The sequence below is a fragment of the Stigmatopora argus genome, chromosome 6 (genome assembly GCF_051989625.1).
Source record: "Stigmatopora argus isolate UIUO_Sarg chromosome 6, RoL_Sarg_1.0, whole genome shotgun sequence".
Lineage (NCBI taxonomy): Eukaryota > Metazoa > Chordata > Actinopteri > Syngnathiformes > Syngnathidae > Stigmatopora > Stigmatopora argus.
The window spans coordinates 19,167,613-19,187,573 of record NC_135392.1 but is presented as its reverse complement, the minus strand read 5'-3'; the positions used below and the strand labels follow the sequence as shown (position 1 = coordinate 19,187,573).

At 38.6% G+C, this 19,961-nt stretch overlaps 2 protein-coding genes across 2 annotated transcripts in view; both read right to left on the bottom strand.

The window, feature by feature from the left end:
- Positions 1 to 1,055: 1,055 nt before the first annotated feature.
- Positions 1,056 to 5,321, bottom strand: chia.1 (chitinase, acidic.1). Its single transcript, XM_077602138.1, has 11 exons — positions 5,277 to 5,321; positions 4,980 to 5,009; positions 4,178 to 4,382; positions 4,015 to 4,071; positions 3,770 to 3,935; positions 3,529 to 3,653; positions 3,186 to 3,309; positions 2,925 to 3,107; positions 2,020 to 2,136; positions 1,493 to 1,619; positions 1,056 to 1,355 (listed from the first exon to the last, which is right to left on the bottom strand). Exons 1-11 carry the CDS (start codon positions 5,293 to 5,295, stop codon positions 1,147 to 1,149), a joined length of 1,362 nt encoding a protein of 453 aa, XP_077458264.1. The 5' UTR covers positions 5,296 to 5,321; the 3' UTR covers positions 1,056 to 1,146.
- A 978-nt stretch (positions 5,322 to 6,299) lies between these two features.
- cntn2 (contactin 2) overlaps positions 6,300 to 19,961 on the bottom strand; it is a 78,008-nt gene continuing 64,346 nt past the window's right edge. Inside the window, exons 20-24 of the mRNA XM_077602137.1 lie at positions 16,304 to 16,419; positions 15,927 to 16,113; positions 14,148 to 14,260; positions 10,969 to 11,137; positions 6,300 to 8,267 (exon numbers count right to left, since the gene is read on the bottom strand). Coding sequence (XP_077458263.1) covers positions 8,173 to 8,267; positions 10,969 to 11,137; positions 14,148 to 14,260; positions 15,927 to 16,113; positions 16,304 to 16,419 — 680 coding nt within the window. The 3' untranslated portion in view covers positions 6,300 to 8,172. The remainder of the gene's footprint in view (positions 8,268 to 10,968; positions 11,138 to 14,147; positions 14,261 to 15,926; positions 16,114 to 16,303; positions 16,420 to 19,961) is intronic.

The following is a 19,961-nucleotide window of genomic DNA, read 5'->3' as shown; positions in this document are numbered from 1 at the left end:
ACGTTTATTCAAACTTGTGGTTTAGCATTTAACTGTCAAGGAAATTCTCAGAGACGTCATGATGGGTGATGTGTTAAATTATTTTGGTAACTTCCTTGAGGATGCTGCTCCATCAATGGTAACAGATTATGCAAATATATTATTAATCCTATATATTGCATAACATTTTATGCAAGTCAGCTTTATGTAAGTCTTAGGTCGTCACCAAAGTAACAAGATGCTTTGATAACCTACTGTGAGCATAAACATTTGCCAACTTTGTCATTTCAGGATGCCTGTTTATTTTAAACTATCTTTTGCATTTCGACCCAGCTAAATTCATTAAACATCAAATAATATTTTAGACCTGGGTTATGTCTATACCAAATTTTGTCAGTCGCCTCTTTCTGTCAAAATGGATTAGACACTCAGCTCCCTCAAGGGCACTGAAATATGAACATTCACAGGAGCCCAAGTTTAAGTGAATTTGACATCAATTTCTGTCAATGGACACCAAAGAGTTATTTTTTGGCCTTGGAAATTTCGGGTACATGCAACTCATTTCCTGTATAATTTTGATATTTTTTGTTAATTCTAGGGGATTTCTGGGCCAGTTCCTGTTCATTGGTCACTTACTGTTGATTTTGGGGCATTTCTAGGTGACTTAAGGGGTACTTGAGTTTGGAGGCATTTTAGGCATCAATTTCAATATTAAATAATAATAATAATAATAATCGGACATAGGCCCCTGTTGTAGTTATCACAACACAAAAAAGCCTACTTGTCATCACACGCAGAAACTGCGTGTGACGAAATTGAAGCAAAGCATTCTGCATGTACAGAAGCGACATTGTGCCTGTCAAGTAGAACAATCCCGCGGGCTGGAAGGAGCCCTTGATGGCCCGCTTTCGGCCCACGGATTGCATGAGGATCACATCCGTGGAGTACAAAATCAGTGATGAATGCTTAAACATTTATGTTAAATACCCATTCTTAATTTGATATATTGAAATTAAAAATCCTGAAACAAGTGTTATTTAATAGCAATGCATTTTGTTTAATGAGTTTTCGACAGTTTGATTACTTAGTTAGATAGCTGTTAATTTTTGTTAAGATGTTCAATTAACATTGCAGACTTTGCCTCCAATGTATTTCAACACTGTTGCATCAAGACCAGTTGCAGCACTTGCAAGAATCATAGTAGATGAGACCAGGCTGGCAGTGGTGCAGGTAGGTGTTTCCCATGAAGCACTGGAAGTAAGTGGTTTTGTCAGCTGGGTTTGTGTACAGGCCATCGGGGCGACCAAGGCAGAACTCGGCTATGGGGTCCTTTGTGGTGGTCGGAGCTGGGGTGGTGGTCGGCTTAGGGGAGAAGCCTGTTAAGTCAAACATGCTTTGTAAATAAGGCACTTTAAAGAAATTGTTAATGAGTTAAGAAATTGTCTGCTGCCGCGCATCTAACAATATAAAACTGAAATGGAATTTTACAGTAAGGTCAAGAGATAGCATTCACCCATTGACATCCTGAGGTGGTTGATCAGAGGATAAGAGCCAGCCCCACAGAAAGATCCACTAAAGTCATCCATGTCAAGAGTCCACACATGAGCACCTCCCAGGTTCATGCCTGTCATCCACTCAACCTATAATTGGATTAAGGTGTAAAATTGACCTGTTAAGAAGTTAAATCCTGCTGTCGCTGCTTAACAAAAGATAATCCACCACTTTCACCTATTTATTGAGAGGTGTGTATATATATATATATATATATATATATATATATATATATATATATATATATATATATATATATATATATATATAATATATATATATATATATATATATATATATATATATATATATATATATATATATATATATATATATATATATATATATATATATATATATATATATATATATATATATATATATATATATATATATATATATAGATATATAAATATATAAATAAACCAAAGGATCACCTTCATTGAGGGGCAACAAAACAAATGGTTGCAGATAAATCTGTTTGCTTACCTTGGAGGAGAAGCTGCGCCTGTCATCGTAGCCTACCCAAGAACTGCCAATGGTGGCATATGGAACTTTTTGTTCGTCAATCCATTCAACTTGAGCACTGGGGAGGAAATTACAAACCTGACAGAAGAAGGAATGTAAAAAATCCATGATTAGTATCTTCTTATTAATTGTTCTAATCATTACAATTCTAATTTTGGAACAGAATATTTTTAAATTAACGACCAACGGTGTATTGTAATTTTCTAATCCAAATGTTCCACACCAGAAATGTCTATTTTGCGTGTCTTTTATTCCCCCACTCGGAGTGTCAAAGCATTTGTTTTTTCAATATTGATTGCCAAGCTTGTAAATTGAAGATTAAATTGCCAACAGGGTAAGTAAGGGTAGCGATGGGTCCTATCTGTTTGGAAATTATTTAGCCATTTATAGCCGTCCCCAAATGTTGTTTTCTTTAAGACTCCAAACCACTTTTCAGATATAGGGTCATGGTGGGGGCAGGCGCAGGCTCGATTCCCGCTGGTGGTGGTCTGATTGTGAGTGCCGTGTGACCTAAGGCTGACTGGCGACCATTCTAGGGTGTAGTCTACCTTTTGGCCAAAGTCGGTTGAGTTGGGCTCCAGCTACCCTGCAACTCTTACGAGGATGTGCGGTATGGAAGATGGATGAATGGATTATTTACTGCTAACTACTAATAAAACATTTTTTCTTTTGAAAGAGGGAGTGGCCTATTCTTTCATCTTGTAGATGTGTATGAATAATCATTGAACACAATATTTTCTGAGTCTTGATAGATCTGCTAAAAGTAATTTAAATTATTATATTACTCTAGGGGTTCTTCTTAAAAATAGCTAGAGTTGGCTGAGCTTGCTAAAACAAGATCATTATCTGGATCCAAAATATTTGACCTCATAGAAAGCCCAGAAACCCGAGGTGCGAGTGTAGGGCCCAGCATCAGCTGGTCCGTTTGTCGGTGCTCCTAGTCCAGCAGCACCAGTGCTAAGGCGATAGGTTCTTCCATATGAAGGGAAACCCAAGAGCAACTTCTCTGCTGGTGCTCCCAGAGCCAGCCAATAGGACACAGAAGAGTTCTAAAATTTGGGAACCAATATGAATACTGAGTTATTCAAAGGTTGAAAAAATATGAATATTTGCGGTGCGATTCTTACAATGTTTTGATTAACATGAGTTCCCACGTCCATTGAACTCGAGTACATAGGGCTGTTGTGTCCGGTAGCTGCCTCCCAGTGTCCATGGTAGTCATAGGTCATGAGGTTGATGAAGTCAAGATATCTGTGGGTTTTTCACAATTTTTCAATTAGTAAAACTTAGAACCTTCTCCGTTCATTTGCATCATCTGTACTTCCATTTTACAGAAATACACTTCATTATATCAGTGCGCCATTACCAATACCTGTTAAAGACCATTTGAGATATTACGTGGATGTTATTTATTATATTTTGGTTGGTTAGCAGCTTTATACATCAGTTTTTTGAATGGGTCCATCTTACCCCGAAATCAGTTTGACTTCATAAGCTCTATCGATGGTAGTGCGGATTGAGCCGACATTAGCTGATAGCAGGAGCTGAGTCATTCTGGAGTCTTTGGCATCCTTTTCAAAAGCAGCAACCAACTCCTACAAACACAACCAGGAAAACAACTTAACCTACATTTTTGGTCTGTTTTTTTCCTTATCACTGTCGCTCTTATTTATTTATCTTTTTCTTCAGATGCCATCATGTAAGAACTAACCTTGACCAGCAAAGTGAACCTCTCCCTGTCTTGCTCTGGGCTTCCATTGTGTGCTGGGTATTCCCATGCCAAATTCAACCCATCAAAGTTATGAGTTCGGAGGAAGCTGAGGGCTGACTTAATGAAGGCAGCACGATTCTCGGCCTTGGCAACCATGGAAATGAATCTGTTGGCACACATGTAGTAAAGGGAAAATGAGGACAGAGCAGGAACAATTTTGCAATGATTTGGCAGAGGCTACTCACGGGCTCATTCCATTGACTGTGCCTCCAACTGACAGCAGAGTCTTTAGTGCCGGATTACTTAAACACAAAAATAAATGAAATCAACTTGAGTACCAGTGGGTATCAGTATCAGTGAGAATAAAAAAATAGCTCAAAGCATAACAAAAACTAAAGAGGATCTCACAATTTTTTTAGGTTGTTGAGTCTGGTGTACTGCTGCTCATCGTTCGACTCAATGGGGGTGATTTGGTTAAAGGTGTTGATGGTGGCAAGCGAGTAGATAACATGCGTGCAAAGGAAGGGGTCAATGTTGTTTGAGGTGAACTTGCCCGGCCCAGGCCTATACTGGGCCCAGTTGGTCATGTGGCACACCAACTTATTGGATGAGGCTGAGAGCAGATACAAATATTTTGACTTAGTATTTTTTTACCTCTGAGAATGACTTCATAATTTAGTATTTTCGTTGTTTAGTAAGACACTAAAACTGAAATGATTGATTGAGTCACACAGTTATACATCCATACTTTGTCTTGCATTCATATTAATGGGAAAAAAATAGTATAGGATGAGTGATCACAAAATCTTAAGGTGTACCCACAGTATGCCAAAGCACTCATTTGGTTTATTAATTAGCCATTGCCATTTTTAAGAGCGTATGACTGTGTACATTTTTGTGGCTCTAGTTTAACGTAGTGTACCTGGTTGGTAAGGTACCCGAGATATTAAAAAACATAATTTAATAGGTGTACCGAAATTATATGGCTTGATGTGAAATACATTTTTGCTACTGATATGAACGACTATACAGTTTGCAATCCTGTCAATGTTTGTTTCTTCATTGAATTTTACATCAGCGGGCAAAAAAAACCTGTCCGGGTCTCAGTTGGGTTATTTCATTGGTGAACCGGTGCACTTTATAAACTAAGATGCTGTAGAAATAAAGTTATTATTATGGGTTAATAAGGTAAGTCATGCAAACTGCTTACCCATATGCAAGGCTAGGAGGATGCCTAGAGCTGCAAAAGCAAAGGGAGCAGGAAGGGTTAATAGGTGTAACATACTGTAGTCTTTTGGTGGAAGAGCACAGCCTCATTATGCAGCATTATTAAATATTTTCTAAGAAAAATGATCGTATAAAAGCTATAAGAATATGTAAAAATGATTCATGCAATGTTAAATGGTATAAACATAACAGAATTTACACCTACATTTTAATATAGCAAAGTGCTATTTTAGGCAATTATGTTAGATTTTTTGAGTCGCTATTTGAAGCAGAAATTTACCTGTGAGGAATTTTGCCATTGCGCTGTGTTGAGGCAGTCGGTTGGACCTACGAGCCTAATTATGACAAGAACAATGTAAATGGAAAAAGGCCAAAAGAGAAAAACACAAAACTATCTCTTATGGGAAAAAAGAATTGCTGCAGGGATTGCATTCATTTTTAACTAAATATATAGTGAACTTTTACAATGACAAGCTGAAGCTCATTAAGAACTCAATTTTTCTAGTTCATTTCATCAAAATTATTAGATCTTACCTCATCAAGTGGATCCAAAGAAGCAGTGCAGTTTGGCCACACTCGCTGAATTTATATTTTGCTCCTAAATGACTAATAGATTAGTAAGACTAATAGGTGACAAAGTACAATTGATAACGACCATAAGTGGGCGTCTTTTTGATTAAATATCAGCCCAGTCTGAGTTAAGGCCAGACAAACCCTTCATTCATTCATGTTGTGCTGGAACCTATCCCAGTTGACTTCAGGCATGAAACGGGGGACACCCTGAATTGGTGGCCAGACGATCGCAGAGCACGAGGATACGGACAACCATTCACACTCACACTCATCCCTGGGGGCAATTCAGAGTGTCCAACCAGCCTACCATGCATGTTTTTGGAATGTGGGAGGAAAACAGAGTTCCCAGGGAAAACCCACGCAGGCCCGACCAGAACATGCAAACTCCTCACAAGAGGACCGACCTGGATTCAAACCCTGGATTTGAACTTTTAGTCTGATGCTCTAACCACTCATCCGCTGGGCCGCCACATAAACCCATCATCAGCTATCAAATTTGTTAGAAGGATATAAATCGGTTGTCTTTCTATGCCTTCACTCTTATTTGCTTGCATGACCTGGGTGTATACTGTTTCTTAGGCCCAAAGTCAATAAAGACAGGCTACAATTTATCCATGACACAGTGAAATCAGAAAAAAAACTGTAAAATTGAATGTGAACATACATTTTATAATACTCATACACCATATTTTGAAACTACATTTTTCTCTGCTATACGGACACATTAAGGTTGTGTTAAAACAGATATTTATTGTTTGCATGCATGTATTACAGATACAGGTATTACAATCTTATGGTTCAGCTTATGTCAAGATTCATCCTGACCACAAACCTTATATTTGAATGGAGCAATATACAAAAATAATATAAACATAAATAAATGAAATGTAAAACAAAGGTTTTTCAAAAGTCGAAATGTATTTTGGGCTGCTGTACGCACAAAGCATTTTGTTGTTTGGAATTTACAAAAAATTGTGAGACTCAATAATATTAAGGCAACACCAGCACAAAAAAGAAAGACTACATGTAACCATCAATACAGTCGCTCAGCTATTTTTTTGTTGTTGGTTATTATCATTAAAAAAAAGTTCACATAATCACTAGACCTGTGTTTTACCACTCCCTTTGTAGTAAGAGATAAAGTTTTACATCGGAGCTGTCAAGACATTTGATAATGTTGACATTTTTTTATGGTGGCCAACCTAATCATTACTATTAGCAATCTAATACTGACTCATTATTAAAACCAAAAAATCTGAAAATAAAGTAAAACACATTAGATGACAATTGTCATTATTATAAACATCAACTATGATTATTAAAGAAAAAAGAACAATAAAACCAAAATACAATACATTATTTTGTACAACTCTCCTGAAAATAAATAAATGTTTTTTTTTTCAAGTGACAAATAACACAGTATACATGTCTTTAATTACAAGTCACCGATGGTGTAAGTCTACATTCGTTTGTTCTTTTTCTCTTTACCGACGAAGTGGATATGAGAGAAGAATGGTTCTCTAGTTGAGATGGATGGTTAGTGTATGATTACAGCCAAGTGAAAGACCAGGCCACACACAAATTAGCAGAAGTTTGTATTTGGCCATTTTAATTTTTTTGTTGATTAATCCTTTTTAAATACAAAGTGAATTGAACAAATACAGCAATTTACACAGTTTACTATAACTTTATCTGGTGTTTGTCTTGCTTACATTATTATGTAGTCCACTTCAACAGCTGTAACATGCTAATTCCTGCTGCTAATACTTGGTAAAACTGGCACTGAACTTATTAGCATGATTTACATTTAACAGAAATATTACTCATTTAAAATGGTCTCTATTGCATCCTAAAACAAATTAAGATATCTAAGATCCTAATCTGACATTAGCAGAGGGGGATAAGCAAAAATCTGCACAGTTCTACAATTTCCTCTTTGTACATGACCAGTTGATTTTATATTGCAAGCCAGTAAGAGTTTGGTATTTTTTTAAATTATTTTTTTTCCCCCCACGGCCTTAAAAGTAATTGCCGAATTGAGGACAAAGAAGCACTGACAAAAGTCAAAGGTTCCTTACTCTGAATACTGAACCTAAAAGTGCAGGCATCTACGAATTTGGTCATAAATAATTCTCTAATGCTCTGATATTTTTTTCCTAATTATAGTCCAAACATTGCAAATGCTATCCATGAAGTAATCAATAAAAAAAATATATAAATCCAAATAATGTACTGGACTTTGCAGACCCAGAACCTCAAAGGACCAAATTAAATGGGTTGTAGTTCCTAAATGGTATATATTATGACACCTGCTAAATTAAGACAGAAACTATTTAACCATATCTATATCTACATTGTGGTCGTGTCAAAATGCATGAATCTGGGCATGACAAGCTTAGATTTGATTTTGACTTTAAAATGTTGACCGACTCCAGCGGAGGATTAAACAATCAGTCAGGCCTACGTACACCCCCGATAACAATGAAAGATCTTTTAAAATAAAATGTGATTTTGTTTATTTTAAAAATTCTTTCCAAAACCGTTTTGAGACAGAAGACACTTACGATTTCAGTTCAAGTTAATTAACGAAAATCTGAATGAAATCACAGGACTGCCACAATAGTGAGAAGAATCAATCCAAAGACGAGGAGTGAATGATTGTAGATTATTGCATTGCTCTGTACCATCATACCAGTTCCTGAAAAAAAGGCAAATACATTAGACAATTATTGATACTTATACTTATAATGCATACTCCTTTTTATATTTCCGTTCTTTCCGATTTCTAAAACCGCAAATCCGGTACCCGGACATTTCGTCGGCGGACACTTTGTCGCCGGACGCTTCGTCCCCGGACGGTTCGTCAAACGGACGCTTCGTTGCCGGACAGTTCGTCGACCGGACACTTCGTCGACGGACAATTCGTCGGCGGACACTTCGTCGCCAGACAGTTTGCCTAACCTTAACCACTATTAAAGAAGACAAAGGAAATTCACATATTCCTTATTAAAGAAAATAAAACAGCAAAAACTCGCTCGACAACACAAACACTAACATTTGAGCGTGTGCAAGTACTAAATGTGCTCTTTTGTGTGTGCTAAATGTGCTATTTTCTTTAATAAAGAATATGTGAATTTCCTTTGTCTTCTTTTTAATAACATTTTTAATAAAATAATTTTATTTATTGCCTTTTATTTTAAAAACAATCCTTCGCGAGTGTCCGACAACGAATTCCCCGTCGACAAAATGTCCGGCGACGATATGTCTGTTTGACGAACTGTCCGGCAACTAAGCGTCCGTTCGACGAACAAAATGTCCGGTCAAGCCAAATCCAACTCACTAAACCAAAGGAACAGATGTCTAAAGACACATTTAATAAAATGACCCCCCCAGTTACCAATACCCCAAACACCTTTTACATGAAGACTCACTCATTCATTCATTTTTCGTACCGTTTACCCTGACAAAGATCACGGGGGAATGCTGGAGGGTATCCCTAGCCTATGGGCAACAGGCAGGGGAACACCCTGAATTGATGGCTAGCCAAACACAGGGAACAGCGAAATGGATAATCATTCACGCTCACACTCATACCTAGGGACAATTTAGAGTGTTCATGCATGTTTTTGGGATGGGGAAGAAACCGAAGAACCCGGAGACAACCCACGTAACCCCGGGGAAAACATGCAAACTCCGCACAGCATCCTATTTTTTTTGGGCTATGGGGTTGGTTTGTTTAAAGCAGAGGTCAGGAATCTATGGTTCACGAGCCATACATGGCTCTTTGATTGCTGCACATGACTCATCCAGAAATCATATATCATATTCTTCTTTCGTTAGTCTTTTGTGCATACTGCTTTATGTATAGTCATTCCCATTCAAGTTTTATCAACATGAATCAAATAAATTTAAAAAAAGGTATTTATGTTTCTAATTTTCTAATACTTCACATGATCTTATCTTACAAAATGTGGAGGTCCGCGGACCATGAATATCTTCCACTTCAGGTAACGTAAAAATAATTAATATAATGATTACTTTAATATTAGTTCAATGTCCAAATATTACGCTAAAAGCAGTTTTGTGTTAACACAGACCTTATGTCACCAAAAGTTGAAGCTCGTGAAACCAAACAACTTCCAGTTCATGTTTCATATTTTTTTCTTTAGTAAATTTTAATGTTGTAATGTTACAATGTATTGCTTAATTCTTGTAATATGATTTTTTATTCATTCATCCTCCATACCGCCCATCCTCGACAGGGTTGCAGGGGTCAGGGTTAGCCTAACCCAGCTGTCTTCGGGCAAAGCCTAGACCGGTCGCCAGTCAGTCGTAGGGCGCACAGAGAGAAAAACGACCCTCCGCACTCCCACTCATACCGCCACCAGCGGGAATTGAGCCTGCGGCTGCCCGCGCTGAAGTCAGGCGAGTGAACCTCTACACAGAGGCAGCCATAATGATTTTAATCTTGAAAAATTTTTACTTTTTTTGGAATATTAAAATGTGGGTGGCCTGGTGAATGAGTGGTTAACACGTCGGCCTCACAGTTCTGGGGTCCTGGGTTAGAATCCAGGTCGGTTCACCTATGTAGAGTTTGCATGTTCTCCCCGGGTACTCCGGTTTCCTCCCACATTCCAAAAACGTGCATGGTAGGCTGGTTGGACACTTTAAATTGCACCTAAGTATGAGTGTGAGGGTGAATGGTTGTCTGTCTCCTTGTGCCCTGCTATTGCCTGGCCACCGATTCAGGGTGTCCCCCGCCTCCGGCTCAAAGTCACCTGGGAAAGGCTCCAGCACCCCCTGTTACCCTTGTGAGGATAAGCGGTTCAGAAAATGAATGAATTATAGCATATTATAATGTATGACTTCATTGGAGAGATTGCCATGGTTATTGAGTTTTATTCCAATCCTAAAATACTGGGAAATGCTGAAATACATTTAAAAAAAATAAATTAAAATAAATTATTAAAATAAATTTTTGGGGCCATATCGCCATATATTACAATGTGGTCAGGGGGAGTCAAACAATGTCAAAATAAAAATGTTTAAAATAAATTATTAAAATAGATTTTTTGGGGCATATCGCCATATATTACAATGTGGTCAGGGGGAGTCAAACAATGTCTTTGCAAAGAGACCTACTGAAGTAATCTTGAAAAAAAATCTGCAATTTTTAAAAATATTACATCAACTGCGATAGGCTGGCCACCAGGGTGTCCCCTGCCCCTAACCCGAAGTCAGCTGGGATAGGCTCCAGCACCCCCTGCAACCCTAGTGAGGATAAAGCGGTTCAGAAAATGAATGAATCAACATATATTGCAATTAACAAAATATAGTTTTTTCCCCAATAACATCTTTAAAAAAAAACTTTACCAAGAAAGCAATAACATGACTGTCACCTGAGTCCCTTGAGACAATAATCTCATGTGAGGGTCCATCTCCACCTTCACCCCAGGATCGTATCTCCAATACTACATACGCATCATCTTTGGGTAGCGGCAGATTTACTGAAGTCTTCGCTATGTCCAAAACCTTCAAAACTGCTTGTCCCTCATGCTTGTACAAAACCTGTCATCAAGGAATTAAGAGTTGAAGTTACCTTGAAACTAAACCCAGAATTAAAGTCATTTCAAATTACAACTTTCTGGGTTTAGGAAACACTAGAAGAAACTAGGGGGACATGGTGGCAATCACAAATACCGTATTTTTTCGCATATAAGCCGCCTCCACGTATAAGCCGTACCCTTAAAATTGCTTTAAAATCGTTGAATTTTACAATTTCTCTTTTATAAGAAGCCCCCTGATTCACAATTTTCACCTCCATATTCATGGTTTTAATAGGGAATACAAATGTGTTACTTTGAGGGGAAAATCTTAAGAAAAATCATCGCACGTGGTATTTCTGAGATACTGTATGAATCCCAAGGATCATCTGCTGGATGTATTTGGGTCAATATCATTAGGGAGGTAATATGCCTTTGTTTGTAAATGCAAAATATCAAATTATTCAATTTGAAAAAAGAAATAAGTCTATCTTGACGAAAACCTGATGCTTTTTAATGACAGAAATTACAACTTTCTTACCAGAAGTTTAACATGGCCGGATGATTCGCCTAAAGACGTTTCGCCGACGGACGTTTGACAGACGTACAGGTCGCCGAATGGACGTTCCACCGAACGGTCATTCGGCCGTTCCACCGAACGGTCATTCGGCCGAACGGCCGTTCGGAGGTTCGGCCGAACGGAGGTTTCGCTGAAACGTGATCCGCGCGCTCGCCCCGCCCCTAGATCGTGTGTGTACAAGTTTTGCAACCTCGGCCCGCGGGCCATATACGGCCCGTTAGGATCTTTAATCCGGCCCGCCGAGTAGGTAAATCATATCCCTACGGTCATCGGAGGGGTTTCTCCCCGGGAACAGTGCTTCGTGGGCGGATTTTAATGACACATGCTAAGTTTCATTATCGAGCTCCATAAATTTCCTGAGTTTGAGCACTTTAAAAATCGGCGGGGGTTCCCCCCGAGCCTATCCGAGAATAGTGCGCCGTGAGCGGACTGGGTTGGACGACGCCCCGCTGAATTTCTGCAGCTCCAGAAATTTTTCAAAATCCATCTTAAAACAGCGTTTAATGATTCAATACAAATACTAGTATTTGTATGTACAATACTAGCATTGTATTTTATACTAGTATTTTATTTAAAAGAAGACAAAGGAAATTCACATATTCTTCGTGTATACAGACTAGATGTCCGATGCGCGTTGTGAGGCAACGGAGCTCGACGCCGTCGCTTGTCGGCCATTTTAAGAACAGAGCCATTCGCCAAACGGCTCAAAATGCTCTCAAATTCGGTCAAATCCAGCCGAAAACAGCGTTTAATGATTAAATACAAATACTAGTATTTGTATTTGCGACATCAAATGTCGGATAGGCACTGGGGAAACACACCGTTGATGTGTGTGGTGCTCATACTTTGAAAAATTTATGGGGCTCGGGATTTCAGCGGGGCATCAGCCAACCCAATCCGCTCATGTGTCAATATCCTTGGTTACGCCCGGGAAAAAACGCCGCCGATGTGTGTGGTGCTCACGCTTAGAAAAAAATTATGGTGCTCAGGATTCCAGCGGGGCATGTGTCACCCCTGTCCGCCCACAGAGCACTGTGCTCGGTAAAAAAACCCTCCAATGTGTGTGGGGCTCAAATTTGAAAAATTTCTGGAGCTGCAGAAATTCAGCGGGGCGTCGTCCAACCCAGTCCGCTCACGGCACACTATTCTCAGATAGGCTCGGGGGGAACCCCCGCCGATTTTTAAAGTGCTCAAACTCGGGAAATATATGGAGCTCGATAATGAAACTCAGCATGTGTCATTAAAATCCGCCCACAAAGCACTGTTTCCGGGGAGAAACCCCTCCGATGACCGTAGGGATATGATTTACCTACTCGGCGGGCCGGATTAAAAATCCTAACGGGGGCCGAGGTTGCAAAACTTGTACACACACGATCCGGGGGCGGGGCGAGCGCGCCGGCGAAACCTCCGCTCGGCCGAAGCTCCGTTCGGCCGAACAGCCGTTCGGCCGATTGACCGTTCGGTGGAACGTCCATTCGGCGACCTGTCCGTCTGTCAAACGTCCGTCGGCGAAACGTCTTTAGGCGAATCATCCGAGTACCGAAGTTTAAAATGTTGTGGCGGCCATATTGGTTCTAATGTCGAAATATCTAAATTCTTTTGATGGTTCATATTACTGAAATGGTTGTCTCTTTCGAACAAGAAATATTTTTTAAAAAAATCAGAGCGGAAATTTGTTGTATTACATAACCACAAATGTACAATCATTTCCTTTCTGTGTTCCGAAAGGGTGTTGCCTGGACGTAGACAAATTCAATTTCTCACACAATTTTAGGATACGTCACTGGCTAGAAATAAAAATCAAGAGAAATTTTAAATATAAAATTTCAATAATGAATATACCAATCTTGAAAAACAGTATTCATACTTTTAGATTTGTAAATTGTATAAAAAAAGGTGATTGCAATATGAAAAATCTTTTAACATCTCTCTTCAATGTTTGCTATTTTGGTGGGTCCTTATCTTCATAGAACATACCGTTATGCCCCACCTCCAGAAAAACACTTAGCTAAGCTCTTTGTATTATGAAGAATATTCATTGTATTAATATGAACTTTGATTCCAGTCGATATAGCACTTTTATTATTCACTAAAGTAAAACAATAACCTGAATGTGGATTAAAAATAATAAAATATCAATGATTAATGAGCCATTTAATTTTCCCAAGAGACAGATTTATTGGTATGCAATAATTCTTTGCTCCATAGTTCAAAGGTACATTAGCGACATACGTTTCTGGTATCATGCGCCATGTGATTATTTTGGGAGTTCAGATATATAATTATTATTATTATTATTATTTTTAAATTAAGATTAAACTCAGTTTAAGAAAAAATGAACTGGTGAGGTTAATAACTTCAACCTTGGGCTCTTATGGTGGTCAGATATTGCAAAAGACACAAGCAAGGTGGATCATTATCAACAGCCGGTGGAGCAAGTGGGGAGAATACTCACCTTGTATCCCAGCACTGCTGACTCATTGTACATGGCCTTCACATGGTCCCATTGCACAAGTACGGATGAGTCGTCAGACCTCCATGAAATGCTTCCAGGAGGGCGATTAGGAGCTGAAAAAAGGCCCAAATGGTCTCCAATTATTCAAATGGATTGCGTTCACTTCGTCATGTCTTAATAGTTCACTTATGGCATGAAACGTAATTTCTTTGATGTTACCTTTGTGGTAGTAAACCATGAACACAACATGTGGCTAAATATCTGCTATTCTGTAACATTAGATACTGTAGCGCTGCATCTAATGGTTAGTTTGATAATTGATTAATCAATTAATTGGGTGGTGGAAAAATAATTACTCTACATCCCTTCATTCAAAAATAAGACATTATTACATTGACAATGCAGTAAATATTTAGAGCTAAATACGATTATGATCTTGTCACAGTTTCGGACTGTAAATCAGAAAATTCTCAGAAAATAGACAAAAATGTTGATCAATGTTTTCTCAACCCATTTTGAAATTCCAAGCATTTAGAGAATTTAAGGTTTACTTACTAAGACACACAAAAAAGAAACCTGTTATTGCAGTCTATGTAGCCTTAGGCTTCAAATCTATTTTTCATATTGACATGAACACAAGTTGATAAAGCTAACAAGAGGAATCCCTTTGAGTACAATAGTTGGGTTGAGAAAGGATAGTTGAACCTTGCCACAGGATCATAAAAACAAAACAAGAACAAAGTGTTGTTCCTTACATAAGGACAATATAAATGTCTAGTAGGTTTAAGGTGAAATATTGTGTTACTTTTTTGAGTAGTGCATTTAAGCAAGATCTCGTATGGGATTTGTAATTGGGCAGTACAGAAATAATAAATGTGTATAATTTCCATTTTGTCATTACAGACATCCCTCGAATATCGCGGTTAATGTCAACCAGACATGGCCGCGATAATTGAAAAACGCGAAGTAGGATTACCCCTTTTTTACTATCATACATCTTTTCGCGTCCATACAAAAATATACGTACATACACACGTACAACTGTCATGATCTGTATTAATTTATTTATGAAATACTGCAGTTGTAAGCATATGAAAAGACTGTAATGTATTAATATATAAATATTATAATATAATATATAAATATAATCTTGTTTTTTGAAGCATGAGGACGGTCGAACTTGAAGATTATGGCTGGCTTTACCATGAAGGCAGCAGCATTCCCACACATGATGATCCGCACATTCAGGTAATCTTTGAATAAGAATGTCCATGAAGGCATCCTCTTCCAAAAAAGGCTTCTCTCATCCATGTTAAAAACTTGCGCTCTTTTTAAATTTTATTTTACTAATAATATTTTAGTTTCTCATTTACTTGTATTGGTTTCTTTAAAAACATATACTGCTATAGTATAGTACGTGTCAGTCCGATACCAAATGTGGTGTTGTCACATTCTGGTGGAGGTGTGTATGTGTGTGCGTGTTTTCACCTCCCCTCATAGCCAGCTGTATTGTGTTAATTTGATTAGCCATGGGAGGTATATAAGAAGAATGTTTGGTGACGTCGGCATCTGAATATTGCTTGCGTTTGGTCACGTTGTCTCCCTGTCAGTCCCGTTTGGTTTGTTTCTTTATTGATTTTTACTAAGTCCTAAGTTTTTATGGCTTGACAGGTTGTAGATTCTTGACAGGTGTAAATTTAAATTTAAATATAAGATTGATTACACCACCAATTCCTACTTGTGTATTGTCACCCATGCATGTAAGCTAATCATTCATACGTGGTTTCCTTGTGGTGACGGTAGACCGTGGTGAGGGTGGGCCAGTCCCGGCACTGTTATATGCTAGAACTGCAACATGATATCGCGTGCTCGGACGAAGTCCAGAAACCCTGGCTGTTGTTTCTAGCCCTGCTGTCCGCACACGGTCTGCTGCTGCTTCCCGTTCATGCTGTCGCCAGTAACGAATCTAAACACACACATTAATGCATAGTGTGTGGTTTATTGTCAGAGACAGAAATTAGGCTATTTATAATAGAAGTTATTTTTCAGTTAGAAAATATTAATGGAGTGGTAAAAGCACGATACATGCACATTTTAAAATGAAAACCAAACAAGATATACAATTATTCTCATTGTGTTATTGTGCATCACATCACCTCATATCCTCTCAGGATGCCATTGGTATTAGCTAGCTGGACAGGCTCCCATGACACTTGGATCTCAAACGCTGTTAGTGCAGTGACGTTTATGCTTAATGGTCGAACAGTTGGCTCTGTGAAGTGTTAAAGATGATTGGTGATGTTAAAATTCAAAAACATAGTGTAAAAACGTTACAATTCCACCAACAAAGATGTTTAGTCTATTCAGATGCATGTGGGAAATGTAACATGATAAAGCAAAATTACTGAGAAAAAATTGCGTAGAATTTGCATCTTTTCCCCGGGCCTGTGTGGGTTTCCTCTGGGTACTCCGGTTTCCTCCCACATTCCAAACAACATGCATGGTAGGCTGATTGGACACTGTAAATTGCCCCTAGGTATGGGTGTGTGTGTGTGCATGGTTGTCCATCTCCTTGTGCCCTGCGATTGGCTGGCCACAGATTCAGGGTGTCCCCTGCCTCTGGCCCGGAGACAGCTGAGATTGGCTCTAGCACCCCGTGCAACCCTAATGAGGATAAAGCGGTTCAGAAAATGAGAGATATAAAATTTGCGGTTATGATGACCTTTTGTGGACAAATCTTTTTTTAAAAATCAGGGTGAAAAATGTGTTGGAAGTATTGTTAAAAGGTTTATGGGTATGTTTTTTATTTTACATCATGAAAGTGTGTCATAAAGTAACATTTTGAATATCATTACTCAGCAATTTCCATTAATGATTGTGCTCACAACACGCGTAATAAGATTCAGACCTAGATAACACGGGAAGCACGCTGAGAATGATGTTTTTTGACCTCTCCAGTGCGTTCAACACCATTCAGCCGGTCCTACTGAGAGGGAAACTGGAAGAGGCTGGAGTAAGGAACCACCTAGCCGCATGGATCATCGACTTCCTCACTGACAGACCACAATATGTGAGACTCCAGGACTGTACGTCTGATGTGGTAGCTTGCAGCACGGGGGCCTCACAAGGCACAGTGCTCTCCCCACTCCTCTTCTCCCTCTACACATCAGACTTCAAACATAATACAAACACCTGCCACCTCCAGAAGTTCTCTGACGACACCGCTATTGTTGGATGAGTGACGGACGGGAACGATCTGGAGTACAGGGGAGTCATCACAGCCTTTGTTGACTGGTGTAGGCAAAACCACCTCTACATCAACACCAGTAAGACAAAGGAAATGGTCATCGATTTTCGGAGGAATCCTCAACAGACCACTCAGGTGAACATCCAGGGTACAGACATTGAAATCGTGGAGAATTTTAAGTACCTGGGTGTTAACCTCAACAACAAACTAGACTGGTCCACAAACATAGATGCCCTGTATAAAAGGGGTCAGAGCCGCCTCTACCTACTGAGGAGTCTACGGTCCTTTGGAGTGTGCAGGACACTGCTGAGGACTTTCTACGACACTGTGGTGGCATCTACAGTGTTTTATGCAGTGGTCTGTTGGGGATGCAGGAGCAGGGAGAGGGAGAGGAACAGGCTGAATAAGCTGGTCAGCAGGGCCAGCTCTGTTCTGGGCTGTCCTTTGGACTCTGTGGAGGAAGTAGGAAAGCGGAGGATGCTGACCAGGATGATGTTCATCGTGGACAGCAAATCCCACCCCCTGCATGAGTCTGTGGAGTCTCTCCGAAGCTCTTTCAGCAATAGACTGCTGCACCCTCATTGCAGGAAGGAGCGCTTCCGCAGATCCTTCCTCCCATCAGCTGTCAGGCTCTTTAACAAAAAAATGGCTGTGTTAAGACCTACTGTATGCATGCATGTACATCTATGTGTATCTGTATATATGTGTGTATGTATGTGTATCTGTATATATGTGTGTATGTATGTGTATCTGTATATATGTGTGTATGTATGTGTATCTGTATATATGTGTGTATGTATGTGTATCTGTATATATGTGTGTATGTATGTGTATCTGTATATGTGTGTATGTATGTGTATCTGTATATATGTGTGTATGTATGTGTATCTGTATATATGTGTGTATGTATGTGTATCTGTATATATGTGTGTATGTATGTGTATCTGTATATATGTGTGTATGTATGTGTATGTGTATCTGTATATATATATATATATATATATATATATATATATATATATATATATATATATACATACATACATACATACATACATACATACATACATACATACATACATACATACATACATACATACATACATACATACATACATACATACATACATACATACATACATACATACATACATACATACATACATACATACATACATACATACATACATACATACATACATACATACATACATACATACATACATACATACATACATATACAGACGCTCCCCTACTTACGAACGCAATTGGTTCCGAGCTGGTTCATAAGTTGAATTTGTTTGTAAGTTGATTCAGTGCTATATTTTGTATTATAATTTATGTTTAAGGCCGATATAAGTATATTGAAGGTTTATATAAGTGCATTTGTATGTTTAAGGCTTGTATAAGTAACACGCATTGGTTTGTACTGAAAAAAAAAAAAAATTGATAAAATGGAGAGAATATGTACAGTACTGTAGAGAGAGAGAGAGAGATTTATGTATTAGAAACTGGCCAAAAGAAGCGACCTAATGACGATTGCACAGTTTTCTTCTTTTTTTCATCATAAATGATGCGGTAGCACTGTATGGCATCATTCAATTGATTTGCAAACTTTGTGCAACGTTCAATATTTGGGTCCTGCTGCTCGATCTTTCTGTTTATAAATGGTACTGACGGTCGAACGATTCAATGCCCGTGAAACGCTTACCACTCTCACGCGCATCAAGCTTCGTTATTATTGCCACTCGTTTCAGAAGAAATGGCTTGCCTCTTCCTTGCAACTCCCTCAATAGAAGCCTTTAGCTTTTTACCAACCATATTCAATATTGGATGCATGAGATATTTAATGATACAAATGAAAAAGGTTCTTTGCACACTGGAGATACATTCACGCACTTCCGCATTGCAACGAAGAAGAAGGTAGATGCTGGGTGAGCTGAGCTCTCACAGCGCCAGGCGTCGGTATTAGCGGCGGAAAGAAGTACTACTCCGAAAAAGGCGTGAAATACAAAATTGGACTTGCGAACATTTTTGGACTTAAACGCAATTTGCAGACATGTTCATATGTACCGTTGTTCGTAAGTTGAATGTTCGTAAGTAGGGGAGCGTCTGTATATATATATATATATATATATATATATATATCTGTATATATATGTATATATATATATATGTTGGAGTAATCATTATTATAAATGTGTTTGCAATGCTTATTTAGGAATATAAAGCCTTATAATATACATGCTTACTATATTAAACAATATATTTGCTTATTAGGAATAGTAATGCTAACTATATTAAACAATATAGTTATATATGTGTTGATCGCTTTTATGTTAGAGTTAGAATTAATATGTGCTTTCAACAAAGACAAACGCTTACTCCAAGGTCACTCTCCAGGACAGCTGGCTACAGCTAGAGACTTAACAATTCACTGAGTCCTTGCTCCGAGGACTGATTACTGGAAGATACGCCTCAACCCTTTCCCCAGATACAAGTTCCAGGATCTACAAGGACTCTTAAACTGCTTTGCTCTGTTTACCTTATAAAGAAATTATTATGCT

Excerpts from the sequence above, each read along its gene's own strand:
- chia.1 (XM_077602138.1), bottom strand. Across the intron at positions 3,108-3,185 it reads CTCATGTTAATCAAAACATT|AACTCTTCTGTGTCCTATTG; the intron begins GTAAGAATCGCA and ends CCCAAATTTTAG. Across the intron at positions 1,356-1,492 it reads CCACCTCAGGATGTCAATGG|GCTTCTCCCCTAAGCCGACC; the intron begins GTGAATGCTATC and ends TTGACTTAACAG.